Below are 22,516 nucleotides of genomic sequence, written 5' to 3'. Positions count from 1 at the left end.
TATGGGATGACATCTGATACATTAAAAACGATGGGTGGACTCACACACTAAAGCCCAAACGCTTAAAACTTCAATCCAAAACAGGAAATCAAAATTAGAAAGCAAAACTGTACTTTGAGCAACATAAACGCAACAGATATCACAAATGATTAAAGTCCTCATTTGCGCGGGACCTCGTCGGCTTACTAAGAAAGGCACGGAGGCCAGGACAGAAGAAACGCAGCCCGAGGTGGCAGGTGGGGAAAGCGGTCCCGCCGGTGGAGTGTCACGTGCGATGGTTGTAGCTTTATACAGCAGAAACTTTTGAAATGCGCATGTTCTTTGATTCGGTCTCCCATGTTTAGAAATTAACCAAGAAGCCCTGGCTGCTGTGATGCAGTGGATTGGGCGTCAGCCCGCGAACCAAGTGTCGCCGGTTCGATTCCCAGTCAGGGCACATGACTCGGTTGCACGTCAGGTCCCCAATTGGGGGCGTCAGTGAAAGGCAACCACACAGTGATGTTTCCCTCTCTTTCTCCTTTCCCATCTCTCTAAAAATAAAATAAACAAATAATTAAAAAAAAATTAACCAAGGAAATAGTTCGGACATGTGAAAAGATTTGCTGCAAGACTGCTGTTAATGGTGAGGAACGGAAAGAAGTAACGGAGGGTCCAGCCGCGGGGGATTCGGTTGGATTCACTGAACGCATGTATGGAATAGAACGCAGCGCACCCATTTCCCATCACCTTGTAGAAGGGCGTTTATGAACAAAAGGGGCTGTTTTGAAAACCTCTAGAAAACAAGGTAAAGGGCAAATACCCTACTGCATCACCCCACATCCGAGGGTTATAAAGAATATTCTAGTGGTTAACCGCTCTATTTATGTGTATTTGCACTTTTAACATTGTCTCTGCGGCTCACGTTTAGTCTCGTTTGAGAAGGGGATGCAGTGAAAGCCGCAGGTGCTGAATTCAGACGTCCGACTTTGAGTCTAGCGCCATCTTGTGGGACCTATGGGAAAATTCTGTGGCCTCAGCTTTCTCCTCTATAAAATGGGACCCGATATGGGCGCTACTATTGCGAGGATTAAACGGGGTGCTGCTAGCTGTCCAGCGCTGGGCATTCAGGGAGCATTCCAGGAAGGTGGGCTAACATGATTACCAAGTGGGGAACCATCAACACAGAAAATTCTATTTGAGTTAAAAGTACATTCCAGCCCTAATTTAGGTTGCTGGAGGTGCTTTGTGGGGGCTCTTTTGGGGTGCAGATCTGGTTTGATCTAGGGACAGGTTTCTCAGGTGACTTTTCAGCCAGTTCGTCAGCAGCTTTGGATTGTCCCCCGGGCCAGGGTGTGGGGAGGTGTCAACAGGAGCCTGATGAACTGGGCAAACTGTCCTAGGTAATGTCAGCAGAGCCACCACCCTACAGACCAGGTGAGCGCCCACACGGGAAGCTCAGCTCCTGGCCTGAGCTCCCACCACATTGCAGGCTGACTTCTGCCTGGCCCGGCCCTCTGCTTCCTGCTTGGAGCCTGCGGCTGCCCGGTCATCTCCGCCTTGGTGGGAACTCAGTCTCCACAGTTTGGATTTCCCCAAAGAGCTTGGTGTATCCAGCAGGGTGTTCAAAGGGTTCACAGGCACATCCTAACACCTTCCCTCTGTCCCTCTTAGGAGCAAATCCTCAGTGTTCCCCCACCCCCCACTTTCCAATCACCTTGCTTTCTCTCCTATGCCAACATTTAAGCTCAGCTCTGGCTTCCTTGGGCGTGCCTGGGAATTATGCCAGGTTCAAAGGGCCCAACTCAACACCTCCACAGTCCCCATCACCTCCCCAGTCCCCTGGGTCAGGTGGGGACAGACCTTATTTATAATGTTTATATGAATTACATGCTAAAATGGTACCATTTTAGATATGTTAGGTTACAGGAAATATTATTAAAATCAATTTCACATATGGATTCTCTTATTACTCTGAGTTAGATTCCCAGGAATGGGATTGCTAGGTTGAAGAGTATATGTAAATTTAATTGGAGTAAACAGCTGCCTTCTTTTTCACCAATTTTTTAAAATTTGCTTATTTCCCTTTTTTTTCCCTTTCAATAGTGTATTATGTTGCACTGTATAAAATTATTGGTATTTTACTGTTTTGACTAACAAAAACAGCAATTTCATATGATGCAACCCAGTTGATATGGACCCTTTGCCTTTTTCTCTCACCAGCGTGGCAAATCTTTTTCCAAAATTGATACTTAAATTTGTTGTCCCTTTGCCGTTCAAAAATTTCAAGTTTTTATATAGTCAGAGGTGTTTTCTTTTATTAGCTTTTGGGGTTGCCTGTTTTGGCAGAGAATTTTTCATGGAGATGTAATCTCCTATATTTCCTCCTAAGATTTGAATTGCACGACTTTTTAAAAACCATTTAAGTCCAGCCAGGATGGAGGTGTAGACAGACACGCTGTGTCTCCCTCCACAACTAAGAAGGAACACAACTACCTCAAAACTAGAGACAACCAGAAGTTCCAGAAAATTGAGCTGCATGGAAGTCCAGTCCAGCAAACAAAGATATAAAGAAGACTCATCCAAATAGGCAGGAGGGGTGGAGCCGGGGCAGAGAGGTCCTGATGTGGTGGCAGCAGTGGCAGGCTGGGGGAAAGCGCAGTCACGTGTTTATAAAAGTCAAGAGGGACACCTGGGGAGCTTTCCCAGTTCCTCACCAGACCGCGCAGCTCATGGTCCCAGCGCCGGGGAAAATCAAGCCTCATTGCTTCTGACTGTGCAGACCTGTGGGGGTTGGGGCAGAGGAAGAAACTGCCAGTCTCTCAACAGTCCCCTTATTTAAAGGGCCCCCACAGTCCTAGAAGGTCCGCAGAGCCACCCACTCTGGGAACGATGGCCAGGGCAGCAGCTAGAGGGGCGCCAGTCCCATGTGGAAGTGGGAGAGGTGCCTGGAAAAGGGCAAGCGCTGAGCAAGTGGCGTTGTTGTCTCTCAAACCCCCCACCCCAGATACAGCGCCACCACGTGGTGAAACGGGTCGCCCAGTACTGACGAATCCCTAAGGCTCCACCCCTTACGACATACCAGGAGCGACATCTCTACATAAGACACAGAGGCAAAAAAACACAGGAGCCTGTCAACATGAGGAGACAGAGAAGTATGGCCCAAGAGGGGGAAACAGATCAGGGTTCCAGTGGGAGAACTAAGTGACAAGGAGATAGCCAAACTAACAGATGCAGAATTCCAAACACTGGTGATAAAGATGCTCACAGGCTTGACAGACATGCTTGAGTATGGCAAACACATAAGGGAAGAAGTGAAGGCTATGCTAATGAAGGAAAATCTACAGAAAACCAATGGTGAAGGGAAGGAAACCAAGGTTCAAATCAATGATTTGGAACATAAGGAAGAAAAAGCAGTCAACCAGTACAGAATGAGGAAACAAGAATTGAAAAACATGAGGAGAGGCTTAGGAACCTCTTGGACAATTTTAAATGTGCCAACATCTGAACCATAGGGGTGCCAGATGAAGAAGAGGAAGAGCAAGAAATTGAAAACTTATGTGAGAAAATAATGAAGGAAAATTCCCCAAATTTGGCAATGGAAATAGACATACAAGTCCAGGAAGCACAGAGAGTCCCAAACAAGCTAGACCCAAAGAGGATCACACAAGACACATCATAATTAAAATGCCAAAGGTTCAAGATAAAGCGTGAACCTTAAACGCAGCAAGAGAAAAGTAGAGAGTTACCTACAAAGGGGATCCTATAAGAGTATCTGCTGATTTCTCAGAAGAAACTTTGCAGGCAAGAAGGGACTGGCAAGAAGCACTCAAGGTCATGAAAAGCAAGGATTTACAATCAAGACTACTCTATCCAGCAAAGCTATCATTTAGAATGGAAGGGCAGATGAAGTGCTTCCCAGATAAGGTGAAGCTAAAGGAGCTCATCATCACCAAGCTATTATTATACGAAATGTCAAAGGGACTTACTTAAGAAAAAGAAGATCAAAACTACCAACATTAAAATGACAACAAACTCACAACTATCAACAACTGAATCTAAAAAATAACAACAAAATCCAACTAAGCAAACCAGAATAGGAACAGAATCATAGGTATGGGGACCATTTGGAGGGTTATCAGCTGGGAGGGGGAGGGGGAGAAATGGGGAAATGGTGCAGGGACTAAGAAGCATCATTGGTAGGTACAAAATAGGGGGAAGTTAAGAATAATATAGGAAAGGGTGAAGCCAAAGAACTTATATGCATGACCCATGAACATGAACTAAGGGGGGTGGGACTGCTGGAGGGAAGGCGGGTCCTGGGCAGAGGGGGCAAATGGGAAAAAAATTGGGACAACTGTAACAGCATATTCAATAAAATATACTTTAAAAATAAATAAATAGAAATAAAAAAACTAAATCTTTCAATATTTTGGAATATATATATTTTTGCATATGGTGTGAAATCAGGTCCAGCTTGATAATCTTCCAGCTGGACGGCCAACTGCCAGAACCATTTATTAAGTAGCTCCTCCTTTTCCTGCTCAGTTGAAATGACATCTTCGATAAACATTAAAGTCATACTCACAATGGGATCTATTTGGGGACTTTTGGGGAAATGTCAACTTTTAAACTTAACTTGACTGAGTTTCGCACCCTCTGTCTCTGCCACTTCAAAGGGTGGCTGCTGTATGACTGGTAATGTTCTGGAGAAGGTCAGATGTGAGGCATCTGGTCATCTTCCCACGTCAGCCACACTTTCCTTTTTGCATAACCTGATTCAAGTCCTTGGCCCATGTCATGGACGGTTTTGCAAAGAGCCCAGCATCAGTTTGGGTGATGAATGGCCCATTGATGAATGGGTGGTTCATATTTTCAAGTGACTCATACTCTCGCTTCCTTGCAATGTGCTCCAAGAGCCACCCCTGGGCCCCATTGTTGGAGGGTAGATGTTGGGTCTTGCCCACCCCACCCACACCCAGCAGTGGTAGTGACCACCACCTCAAAGCAACCACAAAACCCACAGCCACGCGGCTTCACTGGCAAAGTACAGTGAATGTTTAAAGAATTAAGAATGTAGATCTGTCCCAGACTCTACCAGAGAAATAGAGGAGGGAGCCCTTCTCACCTCATCCTATGAGGTCAGTATTACCCTGATACCAAAACCAGACAAAACATAAAACAAGAAAACTACAAATCAATGACACTTGTGACTATAGATGCGGAAATTCTCAGCAAAACATTAGCAAACTGAATCCAGAAGCTCCCAGAAGGGATTATATACATCATGTTACACTGAGGTTGTCTCAGAAATCAGCCTACGGAAGGTTGAATCAACATAGGGAAATCAATCAATGTAACAAACTATATTCATGGAATGAAGGGAAAAACAACACGATCATCTCAATAAACACAGAAAAAGCACCTGACAAAATCCAACGCCCTTTCATGATAAACGCATTCAGCAGACTAGGGATAAAAGGGAGCTTTCTCAACCCGACAAATGACATCGGTGGAAACTCCATATCGAACGTCACACTTAATGAGGAAAGACTAAAAGCTTACCTCTTACACTCTGGAACAAGACAAGAATATCTGCTCTTGCCGCTTCTAGTCAGCCCTGCAGTGGAGGTTCTGACTGGGGCATTTAGGCAAAAAAATAAAATAAAAGTCAGATTGGAAACAAAGAAGTAAAACTATCTCTATTTGCAGATGACATAATCTCATATGCAGAAAATCTATCAGAAACTATTAGAGTTAACACATGAGTTAAGCAAGGTTGTATAAAACAAGATCAATATATAAACCGCACATATTTTAAATGGATATTTCATATATAGCAATAATAATTCTGAAAACAAAATTAAGAAACAATTACACTTACAATAATAGCAAAAAGAATAAAACACTTAGGAAGAAATTTAACAAAAGAAGTGCCAGATTTGTACACTAAAATCTACAGAATTTAAAAGGATCTAAATAAATGGAAAGATACCTCATGTTCATGATAAATTGATGTTAAGATGGATGGCAATTGTCCCCAAGCTGATTTATAGATTCAATCTAACACCTCTCAAAATTCCGACTGTGTTCTTATTGTAGATATGGACAAGCTGATCTTATCATTCATATAGAAATTCAAGGGACCCAGAAGAACCAAAACAATTTTGAAAAGTTAAGGACAAGATTGGAGAACTCACAATTTCCAATTTCAAAACTCCCTACAAAGCTAATCAAAATTGCCTTAAGAATACATACACAGAACAATGGAATAGAACTGACAGCCCAGAAAAATCCTCACATTAAAGGGCAACTGTTTTTTTGACAAGGTTGTCAAGACCATTCAAGGGCCATAAAAATAGTTTTTTTTTTTCTTCTACAAATGGTGCTGGGACAACTGAATATCCATATTATAACAATAAATTTGCATCCCTATTGCATGTCATATTAAAACATTAAATGGATACCAAACTAAATCTAAGAGCTAAAACTATAAAATTCTTGGAAAAAAACAGAGGTCTGAAAATTTGTGACCTTAGACGAGGCAAAATCTTGGATATGAAAGGAAAAGCGCAAGCAATTAAAGAAAAAAAAGACAAACTCGATTTCATCAAAAGTAAGAACACTGTACGTGAAATAACATTATCACAAAAGTAAAAGAACAGCCCATATGGTAGAAGAAAATATTTGGAAATCATATATCTGATGTGTCTAATATCCAAAATATATAAAGAATTCACACAGTTCAGTAATAAAAAGACAGCCCACTTAAAAACTGACAAAGAATTTGAATAGGCAAGTCTCCAAAAAAGACATAGAAGTGACCAATAAGCACATGTAAAGATGTTGAGTGTCATTGCTGGATATTTTGGATTGAATGCATGACATCACAGGTTAAAAAAAAAAACTTAAAATGTAATTTGAGGCTCTGGATGACTGTACCTACATTTTAGGGGGATTACTTTCTCCGCAAGCAGCTGGACCAGAGGCAGAGAGTGAGGGCGCCCGGCCGGCAGGGGGCGCTGTGATGTCACCGTGGGTCCAGCCTGGCTGAGTGCTCCTCGCCTGGGGCTGTCTTTCAAAAATCACAGAAGTGGGGAGTGGCAGGGCTTGGATGTCAAGTCGTGTCTCTGTGATGTCAAAGCTTGTGGTTTTCCTATTGTCTATGGTCCAAGATTGAGGTGCAGGGATGGCTGAGTTTGGAGGGGGTCCCTCTTTCTGACTTGCCAATGGCCACCTTCTTGCTGGGTTCTCACATGGTAAATGATACACATATATATTTGTGTGTGCGTGTGTGTGTGTGTATACATCTGTGTATGTGTGTGACACACACATTAATCTCACCTTGCCCTCCTCGTGACCACCCCTAATTACCTCCAGAAGCCCCACTGGGGTGATTAGGGCTTCAACATGTGAATTCTGGACAGTTACAAGCTTTCATTCCGTAGCAACTGCGTTTTATAGCCACCCATGGAGTTACCTTTGCCGAGGCTCAATGTCTTCATGAGGATTCCCTGTTCCTTTGCTGCTGGCCTCTCCTGCCTTCCCGTTCCTTCCTCTTCCCCAACACATCTTCCTTCCCCACAGCACTAGGCATCCTTCCATCTCACCCCCTGGGCCTGGAAGAGTTTCACTCCCTATCCATGCAACCATCGACCTCTGCTGCCTCCCAAGGTCACGGTTCACAGGCCGCCTTCTCTCCCAGCCCTCATCCCAAGTGCATCGTCCAGGCACTGATGTCCTGAGCTACGGGAACATAATCCACTTGAGGGGAAAGGGACTTTCCAAATACATCGTATGTTCTTATTTGTTTCTAGGAGACTGGGGCAGTGACCGCAGCATTGTCTGTCCTGCCCTGGCCAACTGCACAGGGTTAGCAACCATTAAATAAAGAAGTTGTCCCCCTGAGCAGATACTGGGCTCCAGTAAGGATGCTGTAAAACACAGGGTAGACTTAGTAATGGGTTTCTGGTAGGAGGAGACCACCAGGGCTGGCCATTAACACCACATTATTCAGGGCCATTGTGCAAGAACTAATCAATCGTAAATTAGAGTTGGAGCCACGTATAACTTATTTGTGGCATGGTGTCGCCATTAATCATGTCCCAGAGTGCTGAGGAAAGACTGAAGTGGGCTAAAAGTTGAAGGTTTAAGGTTTCTGGAAACAAAGCTCATTCAATGATATTCATGAAAGGGTGACGTATTGGGGTAACCAGCCCTTGGTATTAATCCAATTCCATTAGTAATCCCAGGAGCCAGAGAGCTGCCCAGCTGCTGAGCTTTCTGGACTAGAGTGATTAGTATTCAGCATGTGTCTGGGGAGAAATCATATATGGCCCATCTTGTGTTTTCAAAGCTCTAAATGGAGACCAAACAAGAAGGGGAGATTTACGATTTCCACATAAAATTCAAAAGTTGTATTAGGCAGGAGAGGGGCCAGATTACCTTGCAGTCGGGGACTGAGTCCCTCCGAGCCCCAGAGGACTGGAAACTGACTTCAACATGAGAGTCAACTTTGGAGGAGCAAGACACGAAGCAAATTTGGAGGTGCATACCGCTAAGGTGTTTTATAATGCTATTGGTCCAGCTACTATTATTCCTCTGAGCAGGATTCACACTGGCTACCATCTCTTTGGACCAAATGTGTAGACATTATCATTAATAGTTACATATTTTAAGGTGAGAAGACCATGTACCTGCAGGGTTGAGCACACAAAAACTCCGGGCTGCGGGGACTCATAAGTCATCTTACTGTCCTCTTCATGGTCCTTGTAAGTCTACTATGTGGAATCAAGTCTTCTCCTGGCCCTGGATGAAAAATTTGGCCCATGAATTTTCTGGTCTTTCCTAGGTAATAAAAGCAATTCACTGGTCATTTTCTCTGGTCATTTTCAGTTGCAAAACATGATTGCAATTCAGCAATACCTAGTTCCATTAAATGATCCGAACTCTGAACTTATTTCAAGTTGAGACTCTTCCCCCTTCTTTGGCTGGACTGGAAACCTGCTTGGGGAAGGGGGTCCATGATGAGACTGTTTGGGTTGTCCCCACCATTGCCTTCTTCTTCTGTGGGCTTGGGGAGCATGGGGAGGAAAAGGGGAGCAAGAAAGATTCTACCTGCCAGGTACTGATGTAGCTATTGAGTACATGCATCCGTTGGGTCTTCCTTGTGGGCACTTAGGGCTGACTTTGCTCCTATAGCACTTCTGTAGGTTGTTTGGAAATACACACCCATCACCCCGTCATCTGCTGGGATTGCTCACCTGTAAGGTGGAAGTGGGGGACTTGCTTTCCTTCATTGTGGCTGAGGCTCCTTCTTCGGCTCCTGGGATCCTGGCAGATCACAGTGGTACCCTTGTGGTGGTCCCCTCACACCAGTCTTCTCAGACAGGATCACACATTTGAACACACTCTGGAAATGCAGGCTGATGCTGGTGTCCCTATCTCTACTTTGCTCTGCTATAAAATCATCCATGCAACTATGGACTGAATTGGGCCCCTCTCATCCACCTGTTTAAGTCCTAAGCCACAATGAGACTATATTTGGAGACAGGACCTATAGGAGGTAAATAAGGTTAAATGAAGTTATAGGGGTGGGGCCCTGATCCAACAGGATTAGTGTTCATATAGGACAAGATAGTGGGAGGCACTGTGCCCCTGTCCCCATCAGCAGGGCTGGAGTGAGGCCAGTGGCACACCAACAGCTCTCCCCCAAGAAATCCGTTAGTCACCGATCCCTTTAGATCCAGAAAGTAGGGGACAGGTTTAAGAGACATGGAACTGGTTTTGCCATATGATTTGACCGTTTTGGTCGGGTGTTGTCTTAGACACATGGTATCTATTATCTTGATGTCAAACCAAACTTCCACTTGAACACCATTTAATAAGGTGGCAGGTAAGAGGCTAGACCCACCTCTTACTCCAAGCCTCTTTAAGATTTGTCATTCTTTCCACAACCACGTTGCACCAATCCTCTGAGATGATAGGATTTCTGACCGTAAGCTCACGAGGGCAGGGCTGTGCCGGCCATATTTGCTACTGTGTCCCTTGAGTTCTCATGAGCTGACACAGAGAGCCTACACTCTCGTGCAGGTAGCTATTGCTGCATGGATGTCAGCGAGTATCATGCCTGGCACCCACCAAGGGATTAATAAATATTTGTGAACATTGTTGAACGGAACCAGGACACCAGCTTTCCAGTGCCAGAATAAGGGGTGAGGGATGTCATAAAGATGTGGGGGTCTCCTGGAGGCGCCAAGGAGGTCAGCTGGGTAAAGGGAGCCTCCAAGGGACACAGTCAGGAAATGTTACCATCTGCATATTTCCCAGGCCCATTTCCATTCAGGTCCAGCTTCCACTGCTTGTTCGTTTTTTCCCCCCCAATACACAAGAGTCATCTTCTCTCCCCTCAGGGGCTATAATCCCACCTGGCCGATAAGGGAGATAATTGATAACCACTGGAAGACAAAACCACAACAGAGCGCTGGGAGCAGGCTGCAGTCATTGGAGGCAGCCAATATCTGAGCCACTCTGGAGGAGAGGATCCCTGCCCAGGGCCCAGACGTCAGACATGGCCTCAGCCCGTGCTTTGATGGATCAAGCCTGGCTCTTAGCCTAGGCAGAGAAAAAAAAGTAAGAGTATGGTTAGGACAGGGGCCAAGGGTCACTGCTGCTTCACGTTCACCTGATGTGTGCTGTGTGACCTTGGCAAAACTTCTTACTCCTCCAACCAGCCGGGTGGGGAAGTCTGCTGGCTAATGCTTTGCACATGTATGTTGCCAGGAATAACGAGACAGGCTCCATGAAGCATATTTTGTCCTTGAGGGACAAATAGCATGAGCTATTTATTTTAGGAGCATGGCTTCACCAGCTTAGCCCAGAAACGCCCCCTGGCTACCCTGACATGGCCTCTCAGAGGCAACAGAATCTCATCAGCTGTCCTTGTCTGCCTGGGGCCCAGCTAGCCTGCTCCGATCAAAGGCAAAATGCTATTGGCCTGGCATTCAAGGTCACATGGGTCTGACCACGGCCACCGGCCACCGGCAATCTTGACTGAGCTCTTCATCTGCACCAGGCCCAGGGCTGAGCCCTCAGGGGGTGCAAAACTGGAAACAGACTGGCCTTTGCGTGTTGGGGCCAGCCCCCATCTCTCCCACCAGGCTGCACCCTGTGCTCCATCCATCCCTGTTCCCTTGCCCAGTCTGCCTCTTCTGCCCAGAATGCCCCTCGCCCTCCGCTGCCTGCCAAACCCTCACAGCCCCCGCACGCATCCTCTCCGTGGGGTCTGCATGGGCTCCATTAGGCAGATCTACAGACGGGAGTGCTCCTGGCTTCAGACTTCATGTTGCTGAGCAAAGCTGTGCCCAACTCTGTGGAGACTGATGGATGGCTCCGGATTGCTCTGAATGACTCAACACCAAACAGGACCTCATTCTGAGGTGGTTTCACCCATAAATCTGCCTCAGGACCCAGACCGTGCAGCCAGCCTGCCATCAGGCTCCGGGGGACAGCTTTTAGCTCTGACAAGGTCATGTGCATTGTAGCCTTACATAAGGTTGGGGTCCAGGGTGGGTGGGCTGAAGGTCTGAAAGACCCCAGGACGCTTGCATGACAATAAGACAGGAACCAACGGTTTTATGTTTGTTGTTTTCTCATTCAAAGGAGAGCCAGGAAGCCTCAGGGCTCACTTCCCGACTTGTGAAGGAAGTAAATGCAGATCATGGGCTAGTGGGTGGGCTGAGCCTGGCAGGGGGGCAGTCGCAGCTGCCCTCCCACTTAGACACAACCCATTGCTTCCTGTGCTGCCCTCCCTCGGAACCTGCCTGACCCGGCACACAGGCCCCAGAGTGTCCACTTGTGGGGCCTAAATCCTCCCGAGGGTCAGGACCACCTCCCTCTTCACGTCCTGGTATAAAACAGAGTGTAATAACCGCCTAGAGCGAGGCTGATAGATCAAGGGATGATCGCCAACGAGAAGACAGTGTATGACTCACATCCCCAGAGGAGGGGGCAGGGCCACATGGGGTGGGAGGCAGAGGGAGCTGGAGGGGGTGGTGTGGACGTGGGCAAAGCCTTTACTGTGTTTGCGTGGGAAGGAGCGGGCGAGGCAGGGTACGCAGGGCTAGGACTGGCTAGTCTGAATAGCTCCAGTGGGCTTTGGGACGTAGGGCGGGGGGAGCCGGGGGTCTGGGCCCTGGGTTGGCAGGTTTGTGGGTGACAAGCTTGCTCTCAGGCCAGTCTGGGAATTGGCTATAGCCCTGGGGTGGGGGTGAGGGGTTCAGGCCAACTACTCAGGCAGCCATAGATGGCACACAAACAGCCAGCCATTGCTTGTTCCAATAAAATGCTATTTATAACAAGAACAGCAGGAAGGAGTTGGCTGGTGGGCTGCAGTTTGCAGACTCCCGGCTTAGGAGCTGGGGGTCCCCAGGCGTGCACGGCAGGGCATGGAGAGACAAGGCTGGGGGGTGAGCCCGGGGTGGGCTTTGAGCAGGGAAGCGGAAAGGGGCCTTTAAAGGGTCGCTGTGGTGTTGGTGTGACGGCCGAGGTGGGCTTGGGGGTGTCTACGGGCCGAGCCTCAGGTTTCCAGCTTTTGTAAGAACGGGAGGATGGCGGGACTCCTCATCATGATGGGTAAGCCCGGGGAGGGGCCGGGAGCCTGAGAACTGACCCTGTCACATGTGGGACTAAGCAAGCAAGGATGACCTGCATGTTCCCTGGGACACCCATCATTGGGCCAAACACCTCTGCCGGTTCATGGTTATTCCTCCGGTTGCTTCTAGGATTCCCTGTCCATCCTGACGTCCTTCTCTATGATGCGTGAGCGGTGGGTTTATTTTGACTCATTCTGTTCACTATTTGCAGTGACTTCTGATATAAGGACTCATGTTCTTCTTTAATTCTTGGACATTCTCAGCCCTCCTCTCTTTAAATATGGCTCCTCCACCATGCCCACTATTTCTGCTGGAGCTCCTATCTGACAAAAGTTGATAGCTTTCGAACAAACCTCACTCTTCCTTAACTACATTTTTTAAAAAAAATTTCTTTGCTTCTCCGTACTGCCTCTGGGTAAAATTTTCCAATCCTATTTTCCAATTCATGAATCTTCGCTTTGATTCCTTTATCTCTGGAGTGTGTCCAGCATTTGAGGTTTTCATCTTAATGACTTTATCAATTTGGAGTTTTCTTCTTGGCTCCTTTTCCTATTTACTTGACTTTGTTTCAAGATTTTCAGTTTCTTTACCAATATATGTCACTCCTAGACTTATCTCTTTCAATACCCCCAAAGAGCTGTATCAGAGACCAGCTTATATCCGCCCCTGGCTGTGTGCACACAGATACGCATACGGCCATCCACGTGGCCAGGCAGCTGGGTCAGGACAGAGAAAACCACACAGGACTGTTCAGGGTGACCAGACCCACTGATACGCTTGGAAAGCACACGGGACACCATTATGAAGTAGCACTTGTGATCAGTGCAATGGCGGAGGCCCAGAATTCATCCGAGGCTGGGTACACGGGAGGGACTCAAATGCCGAGCTTGGCTTTGCCGAGTGAGAGCCATCGGAAAGGCAGTGGATCTGATTTCCCCCCGGGCAGAGGTTTGTTTATCCTGATTTCAGAGCCAACAGCCCTATTAGTTCTGAGCTGACTGAAATATTTTTTCCACATTTGGGCAGAGCCACTGTTTGCTAGAAGGGCACCGCCTCCAGCTGTTATGATTCTCTGAGGACGGGGACCGGGCCTCGTTGATCCTTCCCTCTGCCCCCGTTACTGACTTGTATGTAAAATGGTTGTTTGCTATGCGTCGTGATACGAGTAAGTGACAGATGCCGTAACTTACACATTCAAATGGGTGTTGGGGCTGCCTTGGGAACCTCTGTCCTAATGGAGTGACGTGGCCATGCGTCAGGAACGCAGGGACCCTGCTGTAATTGCTCCGGGGACATTATATAAGCCACAGCAGAGTGCTCAGAGGGAATGCTATGGCCGCACTTCACCGCATGTATTGCATATGCCGTGCATGTTAGAAATAGATGGAAAAATGAAACACAACATAACATGTGGATATATTATATACTGGCTTTGTAAAAAAGCAATACTGGCAAAAATCATTAACACATCAAACCAACCGAGGCGCAACATCTGTGAACCCACATCCGTCCTCTCCCCTTTACTGTGTCCCAATGTAAGAAAATGGCATTTGGCTTCCACTAAGTCTTCCCAGTCTTTCAGCGTTTGACAGGTCAAGAATCATAACCGCATGTTGACTTTGCAACATGCTCTTCTAATGAGACGTTTCTGTGCAGCAATCCTCGGACGAGCCGTCCAGAGGGGCTGTTTCACAACTATCAACGGCCATGTTCAAGCTCACCTTTTGGTGGCGAGAAAGCCAGCGGCCGGACAGAAAATGTCGTTGGCAGAAGGACTGTTGAATGCGTGACTGGCACCCACGGGGTTCAGCTGGAAGGGGGCGCCCGGAAACCACTACAACTTCTAAAAAACAGTTCATTTTCAAGGCCCCCAGGGAGTGGAGTTTCAAAGGGCGCTCAGTCCCCTGCAGGCTCAGTGGTAAACAGCCCCCCCCGAGGAGACCCAGGAGTGGGCTCTCAGTGGAAGTTTCTACCCCAACAAGGGAACCAAGGTCAGAAGTGGAAAATCATCTCAAATTGCACAGAGAGAGAAAAAAAAAATGCAGAAAGCAGAAAGAGAGGGAAGAGGGACGGAAGGAGGGCTTCAGAGAAGGAGGAAGGGGATAAAGAAATACAGACACAAGATGGAGACAGAAAGGGAGCCAGAAAGATGCAGAGCAGGAGGAGAAAAGGAGAGAACAGGAAGGAACTAGGAAAGGGCCCGTTGGAAGCTGCAGGGACAGCGCCATGTCCCCAGGCCTACTGAGGTCACGGCCTCTGTGCATCGGGCCACCACGGGAACCCTCAGAAGCCAGCCACATCCCGAGGCACCCGCGGGAGGCAGCCGGTGCTCACCCTCATGGATCTGCTAGCAAGCGGTTCGGCCTTGGCTCCACTGGGCCCTCTCTCCCACGGGACCCTCTGACCCAATGGGTCATCGACATTTTCCCTACACTGGAACAGCACCCCCCGCCCCCAGACTTGAGGACCCGGTCTTTTCCGAGGGCAATCCCAGGGTTCCCCTAAGACATTCCAGGAGGAAAACCTTGGAATTTCTTGGTCATTTTTGAAGGCCATCCCTTGCAACGCAGAAGCTGCTCAGGGAGTTTTTCTGAGCGGGGCCTCTAAGCCGAGGGGGTGACAAGTCCACGGAGCCTGGGGGGGTACAGAGCCTGGGGGGGTACAGCGCGTGGACCTTGGTCAGAGAAGCCCTGCAGAGGGCGCCTGTGTCATGCTGGAAACCAGCCAGGTGCCCGGACTTGTCCTGAAAAACTCCCTTTAAGCTTCGTGGTTAAATTTTTGCTACAGAAACTCCGGACGGCGGCGCCCGACCAACCTTCACCAAGCTCCTCACTGAACCAGATTTTCTCTGCCTCCTGAATCTGTCAATCTCCCGTTCCAAAGATAACACGCAAAGGAGAGCCAACTGTGTCTAGGTCGCCATGGAAACCACCTGGAAACAAACACCTGTCTCTGTTGGCAAGGAGTGGCTGACAAGGGGAAGAGATTGAAAAACTGCAGACCTGGGGTTTTCACGGCCTTACAGCTGGGTGTCCAAATATTTGTATCATCTGAAGTCTATGCAAAAAAAAAAAAAAAAAAAGAAGTCCTTGCATTTAGAGCATACTTTTATTACTCAGCATAAACACTTTCTGGTGCGATCCTGAACTTACCTGAAAAGAATCTAAACACTCTAAGTTGTAACTAGCAAAGGGGAAGTGCGGCCGCTTGGCGCGGCAACCCCATGGCACTGACTTTCCAGACGGTAAAACAGACAACGTGCAAGTGGAAACGTCACCATAAAAGCCATTTCCAGGCTGCAGTGGAAGCAACCGCGACGTGCGGCTGCCTTTGGAAATGCAAAGTGTCTGCTCTGCTCTTGGGGTTTGGGAGGAGATGATGCCTCTTGAGTTCAATGGTCTGATCGAGAGAAAGTGCGCGAGAGGCTGTCCCTGGGGAACCACGTAAGAAGGAAGCCGTCCTGCTTACACGGCACAACCCCGGACGGAGCCCGAACATGACACTGAAATGGCAGGAGGTTTTCAGAGGGGAAGGGGGAGTGAATTTTGCACGTGAAGGCGTGCAAATCCTCTACCACGTGACCACAATACTGCTCAGCTCACTGCTTTTCCAGAGCCTTGCCACACCCAGAGCAAGAGGGGGACTTTTCGCCCCCTCCCCTTGAACTTGAGTGGACTTTTTCGTGACTGCCTCAACGATGAGAGGACGGTAGATGTGCTGCTGTGTAAATTTTGAGCCATCTGTCGCATGAGTGACACAGCTCCCATGAGGGTCCCTGACTGTCTTTCGGGGTGCTTGCCCTTGAAACCCTGCCAGCAGGCTTTGGGGAAGTCAAACAGCCCATTGGAGAGGGGCCTTGTAGGTGTTCTGGCCGACAGTCCCAGCTGAGATTGCTACGGCTGATGTTGCCTTTACTTGTCCTTAAAGCCACCCCAGCTGATGCCACTGGAGCAGAGGCAAGCTTTCCCAACCACATCTCAGATCTGGGGCAATTCCGAAGGACCATCCCCGTCCCAGAGCTTCCTGTGGCGTTGACTGTGCACGTGGAGAGGTCACGTATGAACAGGGAGGTCAAGGACCAAAATGTTAATTTGGGAGACAGCAGAATGCACATGGTTTAAAGTCTTGAGTCTGGGGGGCATGAGCCAGGAAGAAAGCAGAGAGAGAGAGAAGGCGGTGCAGGGCTGAGCTATGGGGCACCCGTCACGTAGAAGGCTCGCAGAGAAAGGGGCCTAAGAAAGAGGAGGAGGAGATGCCAGAAGCGGATGTCCCAAAGCAGAAGGCTGCTGAGAGCTGGAAGACAGGACACTCATGTGTCTATACAGTTTGACACCCTGATGGTCACTGGTGACCCATCAAGAATAGTGTTCATGCCGCCCAGGGGGCAAAAGCGTGTGGAGTGGCCCGAGGGGCTGTGGGAGTTGCAGGAGGAGGCAGCTCATAGGGAAGGGACGGGGGATGAACTGCAGGTGTGAGGGCTGGACCACTCCTTCCTCCGTCGGGCAGATGAGGAGGACACCGAGGCACGCGGACCTGTGTCCACAGGTAGAAACGTGAAGGCTTTGGCCAAAATGCCCCTGCAGAGTAGAGAGCCCCACTACACACGGTTCTGACCCTCACCTTCCAGCCTGCGTCTAGAAGCTCAGTTGACAAACCCACCAGGAAGCCGGGCTTTTCTGTCCCGTGCGGCTGTAATGGGTCGCCAGGAAGGGGTTGGTTCCGAGAAGCCCACTCAACACTGGCTGACGGACAACTTGGCAATGTCATCTCACAAACGGAAGTCACGGAGGGCCACCCAGGAACCCGAGAAGCTCAGAGAGAAACAACACAGTGTCAGGGGCGGAAGGTGTGACCCCACCAGAGGTCAGAACTACGCTGGAAGAAATGGGGAGAAGGTTCTCACAGTTCCCTGAGGCAGGGGGCTGATGGCTCTTCAATGTGAACACAAGTGACAGGTTGCCTGGTAACTGGGGGGCTGTAAGTAATCCCATGGCTGTTAAACAAATGATCTTTCATGAAATTTCTAGGTGCTGCTCCAATGTGAAAAAGAGGTCCTCACCTAATGGAGCTCCAAGTTCCTGGGTGGGGAACGTTTTCGCCTTGACACCAGGAGGAGGGGAAGCTCCCAGCCCCCGGGAGCAGGACTTCCAACTTCCCTGCTCCCAGCCAGGCCCAGACAGGGTCCAATGGGCTCCTGCTATGATGGTGTGGTGCCCATTCCCGGTCCCCAGCCCGGGCTGTCAGCACAGTTGCATGGGGGCTAAAGGTTAGCGAGACAAGGTTGTAGGCAGCCCCTGCCCACTCTGGCGCGATAGAGGCCTGAGCTCCGTCTGGGGAGCCCCCTGGCCCAGGTGACCCTGCACCCTGATGGAGCATGGGCAGCTCTACCAACGAGGTGGCTCCGCAGCTCAGCATCACGCACACGGGCTGTGCCTTCACGTCCCCGCCCAGGGTGTGTAACCACACAGGCAGGAGCCCCAGGCCCGAATGACGGGTTAGCGCTTGCTTGAGGGGACGCAGACACCCGCCTGAACTGCATTTACCAGCGACCTCTGACCTCATCTATGACTGTGGTCCGAGGCCTCCAGCTCCGGGCAGCCACGGCCCAGACAGGCTCTGTGACCTCCGCAGAGAAAGGGACTCGGCCTCCCTTGCTCGGCCCTCCAGGACTGGCTTTTGTCTTTCACTTCACAGAGAGCTTATGATCATTAAGGACAAACATTTTATTAAACGCGTTCAGCTCGCTTCCAATGAAATGATTAATTTTTCATTTACAGGGGGTGTCCAATGTTTGTCTTCTGTTCTTTTTATTTTTTTTCCTTTCTTGCGAAACCAGCACCAAAAAGTCAAACAAAAATACCATGGGTACAGTACGTAATGGATGCTAACTAATGGAAACTATATACATCGGACTCTGAAGAGAACAAAGAAATGATGGGATTGCCACTGAGGCCTCTCCCTGTGTTCTGACAAGACAAGCCCCGGTCAACCGAGCGGGTGTCATTTGCACCAATGAAAACAGCACCATCATAAGACTAGTCAGCCACGCGTCTGTGCCATTGGAAAGGTACAGTACTTGAGTGACAGGACAGGGCATCGTTAACAATAAGGACACTGCTGTCACCGTCACTGGGTTTGGATGTCTCCTGAACAACGTGGAACAAGAACGCCATGACCGGAAGGCGGGCCGGTGAGTTTCAGAGCGCCAGCGTGAGCCAGGGGAGCCAGGAACCAACGGGGCGTCTAATAATAATTGAACCAATCATTTGCATCCGGAGGGTGTGAGTCCCTTGCCAGGGGTGTCCAGTGGACACGTCAGTCACGGTGAGCAAGGAGCACATTCAGAGGCACCCGGGGAAGTGTTCACCTAGGGGCCCAGGCACGTGGCTACGCAGCTCCCGTGGGCCTGGCGACCCGCGCAGACGAGGCTTCCCCGGCGCTGTCCTTCTGTGATAAAGTACAGAATGTCTGGGGCCAAGGAAAAACTAAGCTCTGGCTCCCAAGATTTATGGGGTTTTGTGGGAACGGGGCTTTGGGGTGTCTGCTGGTGGCTGAGCCTGAGCTGGGGAGCTCAGCCCTTTGCATGGGCCCCGGGACCACAGCTGGCGGGTGGCGGGGTGGGCGGCTCCTCCCTGGCTTTCTCGCGTTCCTCCCCAGAACACCAGAGAGGGTCTCTCCACACCCCTCGCCGAGGCAAGTCCCCGCCATCCCTACCGTTCTCAGCCTCTGGGGAGGGCAAACTCCAAAACCAACACGGAGCCCGTGGCGCAGACCCGAGACCGCACACGGTTTTGCTTTTGTGGTGTTGATTTAAGCTGACCCTAACGCTGTGACGTCGGAAACAAACACAGAGACATACACGTAGCACCAATGAATGAAGAAGCAGATGGAGGTGATCCTTCTGCAATAATGGAGAAGGTGGGTTTCTCCTGGCAAAGTCCTTGAACATTAGCACCCATCAAACACGCCCCAGGCTGCTCAGCAAAACAGACCTCCTGGCTCCCAGAGCGGGCAGGGCCCTGTCATCTCCCGTGCTCTCAAAGAGGCCACACTTGTCATTCTCCTGGCTCCAGAGAGGGCACAGCTCCATTTGGAGGGACGAAGGGACTGACGGAGGGACGGACCTTCTCCACGCTTTTTGAGTGTTCTTCTTGCCCCACTGGGAAGATGGGTCAATCGCGACAGCATGACAAGGCCAGAGCTCCCAGAAGGCTTGACGGTCATGCCGTGATCCCAGCCCGGGGAACTCGTCCCCCAGTCCCGGCGCGCCAGGCTGAGCAGCCTCTAGAGGAACCCCGCCCCGAAGGGGTGACGCAGCCTGGCCTGAGCTTGCACCCTCACAGGTTCTAAAGACAGTCAACTTCGGGTAGATGGCCAAGGTCGATGGGAAGCCATCTACAAGGTGCAAAGCTTTATGAAGTACTGGCTAGAGGACAGCCAGGCAAAGTGGTCTCAAGCTTCTGTATGCCAGGAAGCAATCCCATAGCCAAAATTAGCACATGTCCTATTTCACAGCACCTTCAAAAAATAAAAATAAAAAGGTTCTTCTGTTTCCCTATGTAGTGGACAGCAGAGATCTAAAGATCAGAGGCCTCCTCAAATGCAAGCCCTTCTGGAATATTCTCCCTGGAATATCGGCCCTGGTCTCCTTGTGGGCTGACGCAGATCCGGACTCTCAGAGAAAGACTTCCAAGGTGAGCCCCGGGATCCAGAGAGCACGTCTCAGCGACGGGCAAACAGGCAGTTCCTGTGTTGTCATGAGGGCTGGAGAAGCCATCCTCAGAGGCTTGCTGACATCTGTCCTTCCGCCCGGGGAGTTGCTGGCTTTCAGAATAAAGCCCGTTTTAATGTCACATGTCTCGTTTCCAATAATCCTGACCATGGTCCACCAGACACTGGGAATTCAAACGTCAGACGAGAGCCGAGACAGAGGCACCCAGCGTCGTCTTTGGTGACAGCTGTCAGAGGTGATCCCTTTGAGGTACACGGAACCTTAGACGCTATGATTATTCTGTGACTCGTGCCTATTTTTTTCCTTCCTGTAGAAAGCCATCCAGTGGCTGTTAACAATATATTAAGTATAAAAGCATGAAGGGCAAACGTCAAGTCCACACTCCAGTTCTGCGGGGATTGGATTCTCGGGACAGCCTTGTGGGGGAGCGGCGCTGTGCTTTGCGGGGGCCCGGCTGCAGGACAGGTGTGCTCTCGGGTGGGTGGGCTTTTAACGAGCCCTGCCGTCAGGACTCAGAGCTCGCACAGGAGCGTCCCGGAACCGCGGAAGCGCGTGTCATGAGCTTGGGGACGGTGGTGGTGGTGGCCGGCGCATCTTGTTGGCGTAGAAGTCCCTGCATGTCTGGCAGCAGCGCTGGTACCACCGCATGTCCTGGCAGAGGTTCTTTTCCCGGATGACCCGACAGTACACGGTCCACTGGTCCCGCGTGCACTTGTAGGTCAGAGCAGCTAAGGGGACAGTGGAGACAGAAAGCCCAGGGGTTACAGATGGCATGGGGACATCATAACGCATGCACAGAGGGGGCCTGTGGCCTGACCCAAGCCGGGCACGGACTGGGGAAGTACGTCCCCTGCCAGGGCCGCTGCAGATTCTGCTTTCTCTTGCAGGGGCAAGAAGGCGCTGCCCACCCCGCTTCTGAGCTAAGTGGCGCGTCCTCTTTTGGCAGCAGATGTCATCGCTGTTGGCATTTGTGAAACACAAGGGCACGGGGAGCTGAAGGTCAAAGGGCCCACCGAAGGACCAGGTCCCAGCGCAAGCAAGTGGCCCGGGCGGCCTTCAGGGTCTTGGTTCTGCAGAGAGAAGGTCCTGCCCAAGGGAGGCTTGTGCATGCAACAGCCTGGGGTGCACCTCAGCAAGCTCGAAGACCCCTCCCCCCAGCGAAGCCACTGAGACATGCCCTTTGTTCTGGTGGCATTCCAACATTAGGGAAAAGGGCTTGGGGCAGGGACAGGGTGGGGGGAATATTCCCCAGGCATTTCTTTTTGGAGAAGCAGAAAGAGTTTCTGCTTCTGATCATCAGAACCGGTTAAACGCGTGGCCTGCTAAAGGCCAGGTTTGGAGCCCTTGTGGCTAAGCGGCTCCTACAAAAGCTCCCTGCTGAGTGACAGACGGGACCTGCCCATACATCTGCTTGCTTCTCAAGCTTAACTTAAGGAACATGCCACGCGTATGTCACCAGGGACTCATGAACGACACTCCCAGATCCTTCGTTTCCAGAAGAAAGCACCTCCCTTTGCCCCCTGCCCCATGCACAGGCATCCTAAAACATCTACAGAACATTCTCCCGTGTCCCCCATTTATTCACAGAGGGGCTAACTCTAGGTGCTGTGCGGGGGACTGCGGTTAGCAGACATCTTTTTTTCCGTGACAAGGAATGGAACTCCATCTCTGAAACTCTGGCTCTTCTGCAGAACTGACAAGTGTCGGCCTCGCCAGGGCTCACAGGAGACCCCAGGAGGGGGGTTTCTGGCTTAGAGATGCACCCCGCCCGTGGGGACGTGCCGGCTGGGGGACACAGCCCCGTTCGGAGGCTGGGGCTGGCAGAGGCACTCACCGAGGCGGGGGGAGGTGATGGTGTTCACATTGATCTTCTCGTTGCAGACCTCCTGGTGGCACTGTCTATAGGCTGCTGGCTTCGCAAGCGCGGGGCACTCGCTGCCGTGCCGCCCAGTGACCTTGTGCATGCACTGCACCACGCGGGACTGCAGCCCCTTCCCGCAGGTGGACGAGCACTGCCAGAGACAGGGACAGCCTGAGCTGGGGCCTCGCCAAGGCTTGGGGCTGGGGCAAGGCTCCCGGTGCTACCGCCCCTGGGCCTGGCCCCTGAATCCTGCTGCAGGTGCTCGAAATGACGGCAGAATGAGAGGTCTCGGCG

At 50.2% G+C, this 22,516-nt stretch overlaps 1 protein-coding gene across 1 annotated transcript in view; it reads right to left on the bottom strand.

Annotated features, from left to right (window-relative positions):
• Positions 1–20,503: 20,503 nt before the first annotated feature.
• The window catches only part of ADAMTS17 (ADAM metallopeptidase with thrombospondin type 1 motif 17), a 205,773-nt gene continuing 203,760 nt past the window's right edge, over positions 20,504–22,516 (bottom strand). The window contains exons 22-23 of the mRNA XM_090263585.1: positions 22,196–22,373; positions 20,504–21,089 (exon numbers count right to left, since the gene is read on the bottom strand). Of these exons, the coding sequence (XP_090119711.1) occupies positions 20,917–21,089; positions 22,196–22,373 (351 nt within the window). The 3' untranslated portion in view covers positions 20,504–20,916. The remainder of the gene's footprint in view (positions 21,090–22,195; positions 22,374–22,516) is intronic.

This window comes from Furipterus horrens, unplaced genomic scaffold (genome assembly GCF_987537825.1).
Source record: "Furipterus horrens unplaced genomic scaffold, mFurHor1.1.pri manual_scaffold_16, whole genome shotgun sequence".
Taxonomy (NCBI): domain Eukaryota; kingdom Metazoa; phylum Chordata; class Mammalia; order Chiroptera; family Furipteridae; genus Furipterus; species Furipterus horrens.
The sequence above is the reverse complement of the archived record's forward strand: the minus strand, read 5'-3'. Positions and strand labels throughout refer to the sequence as shown.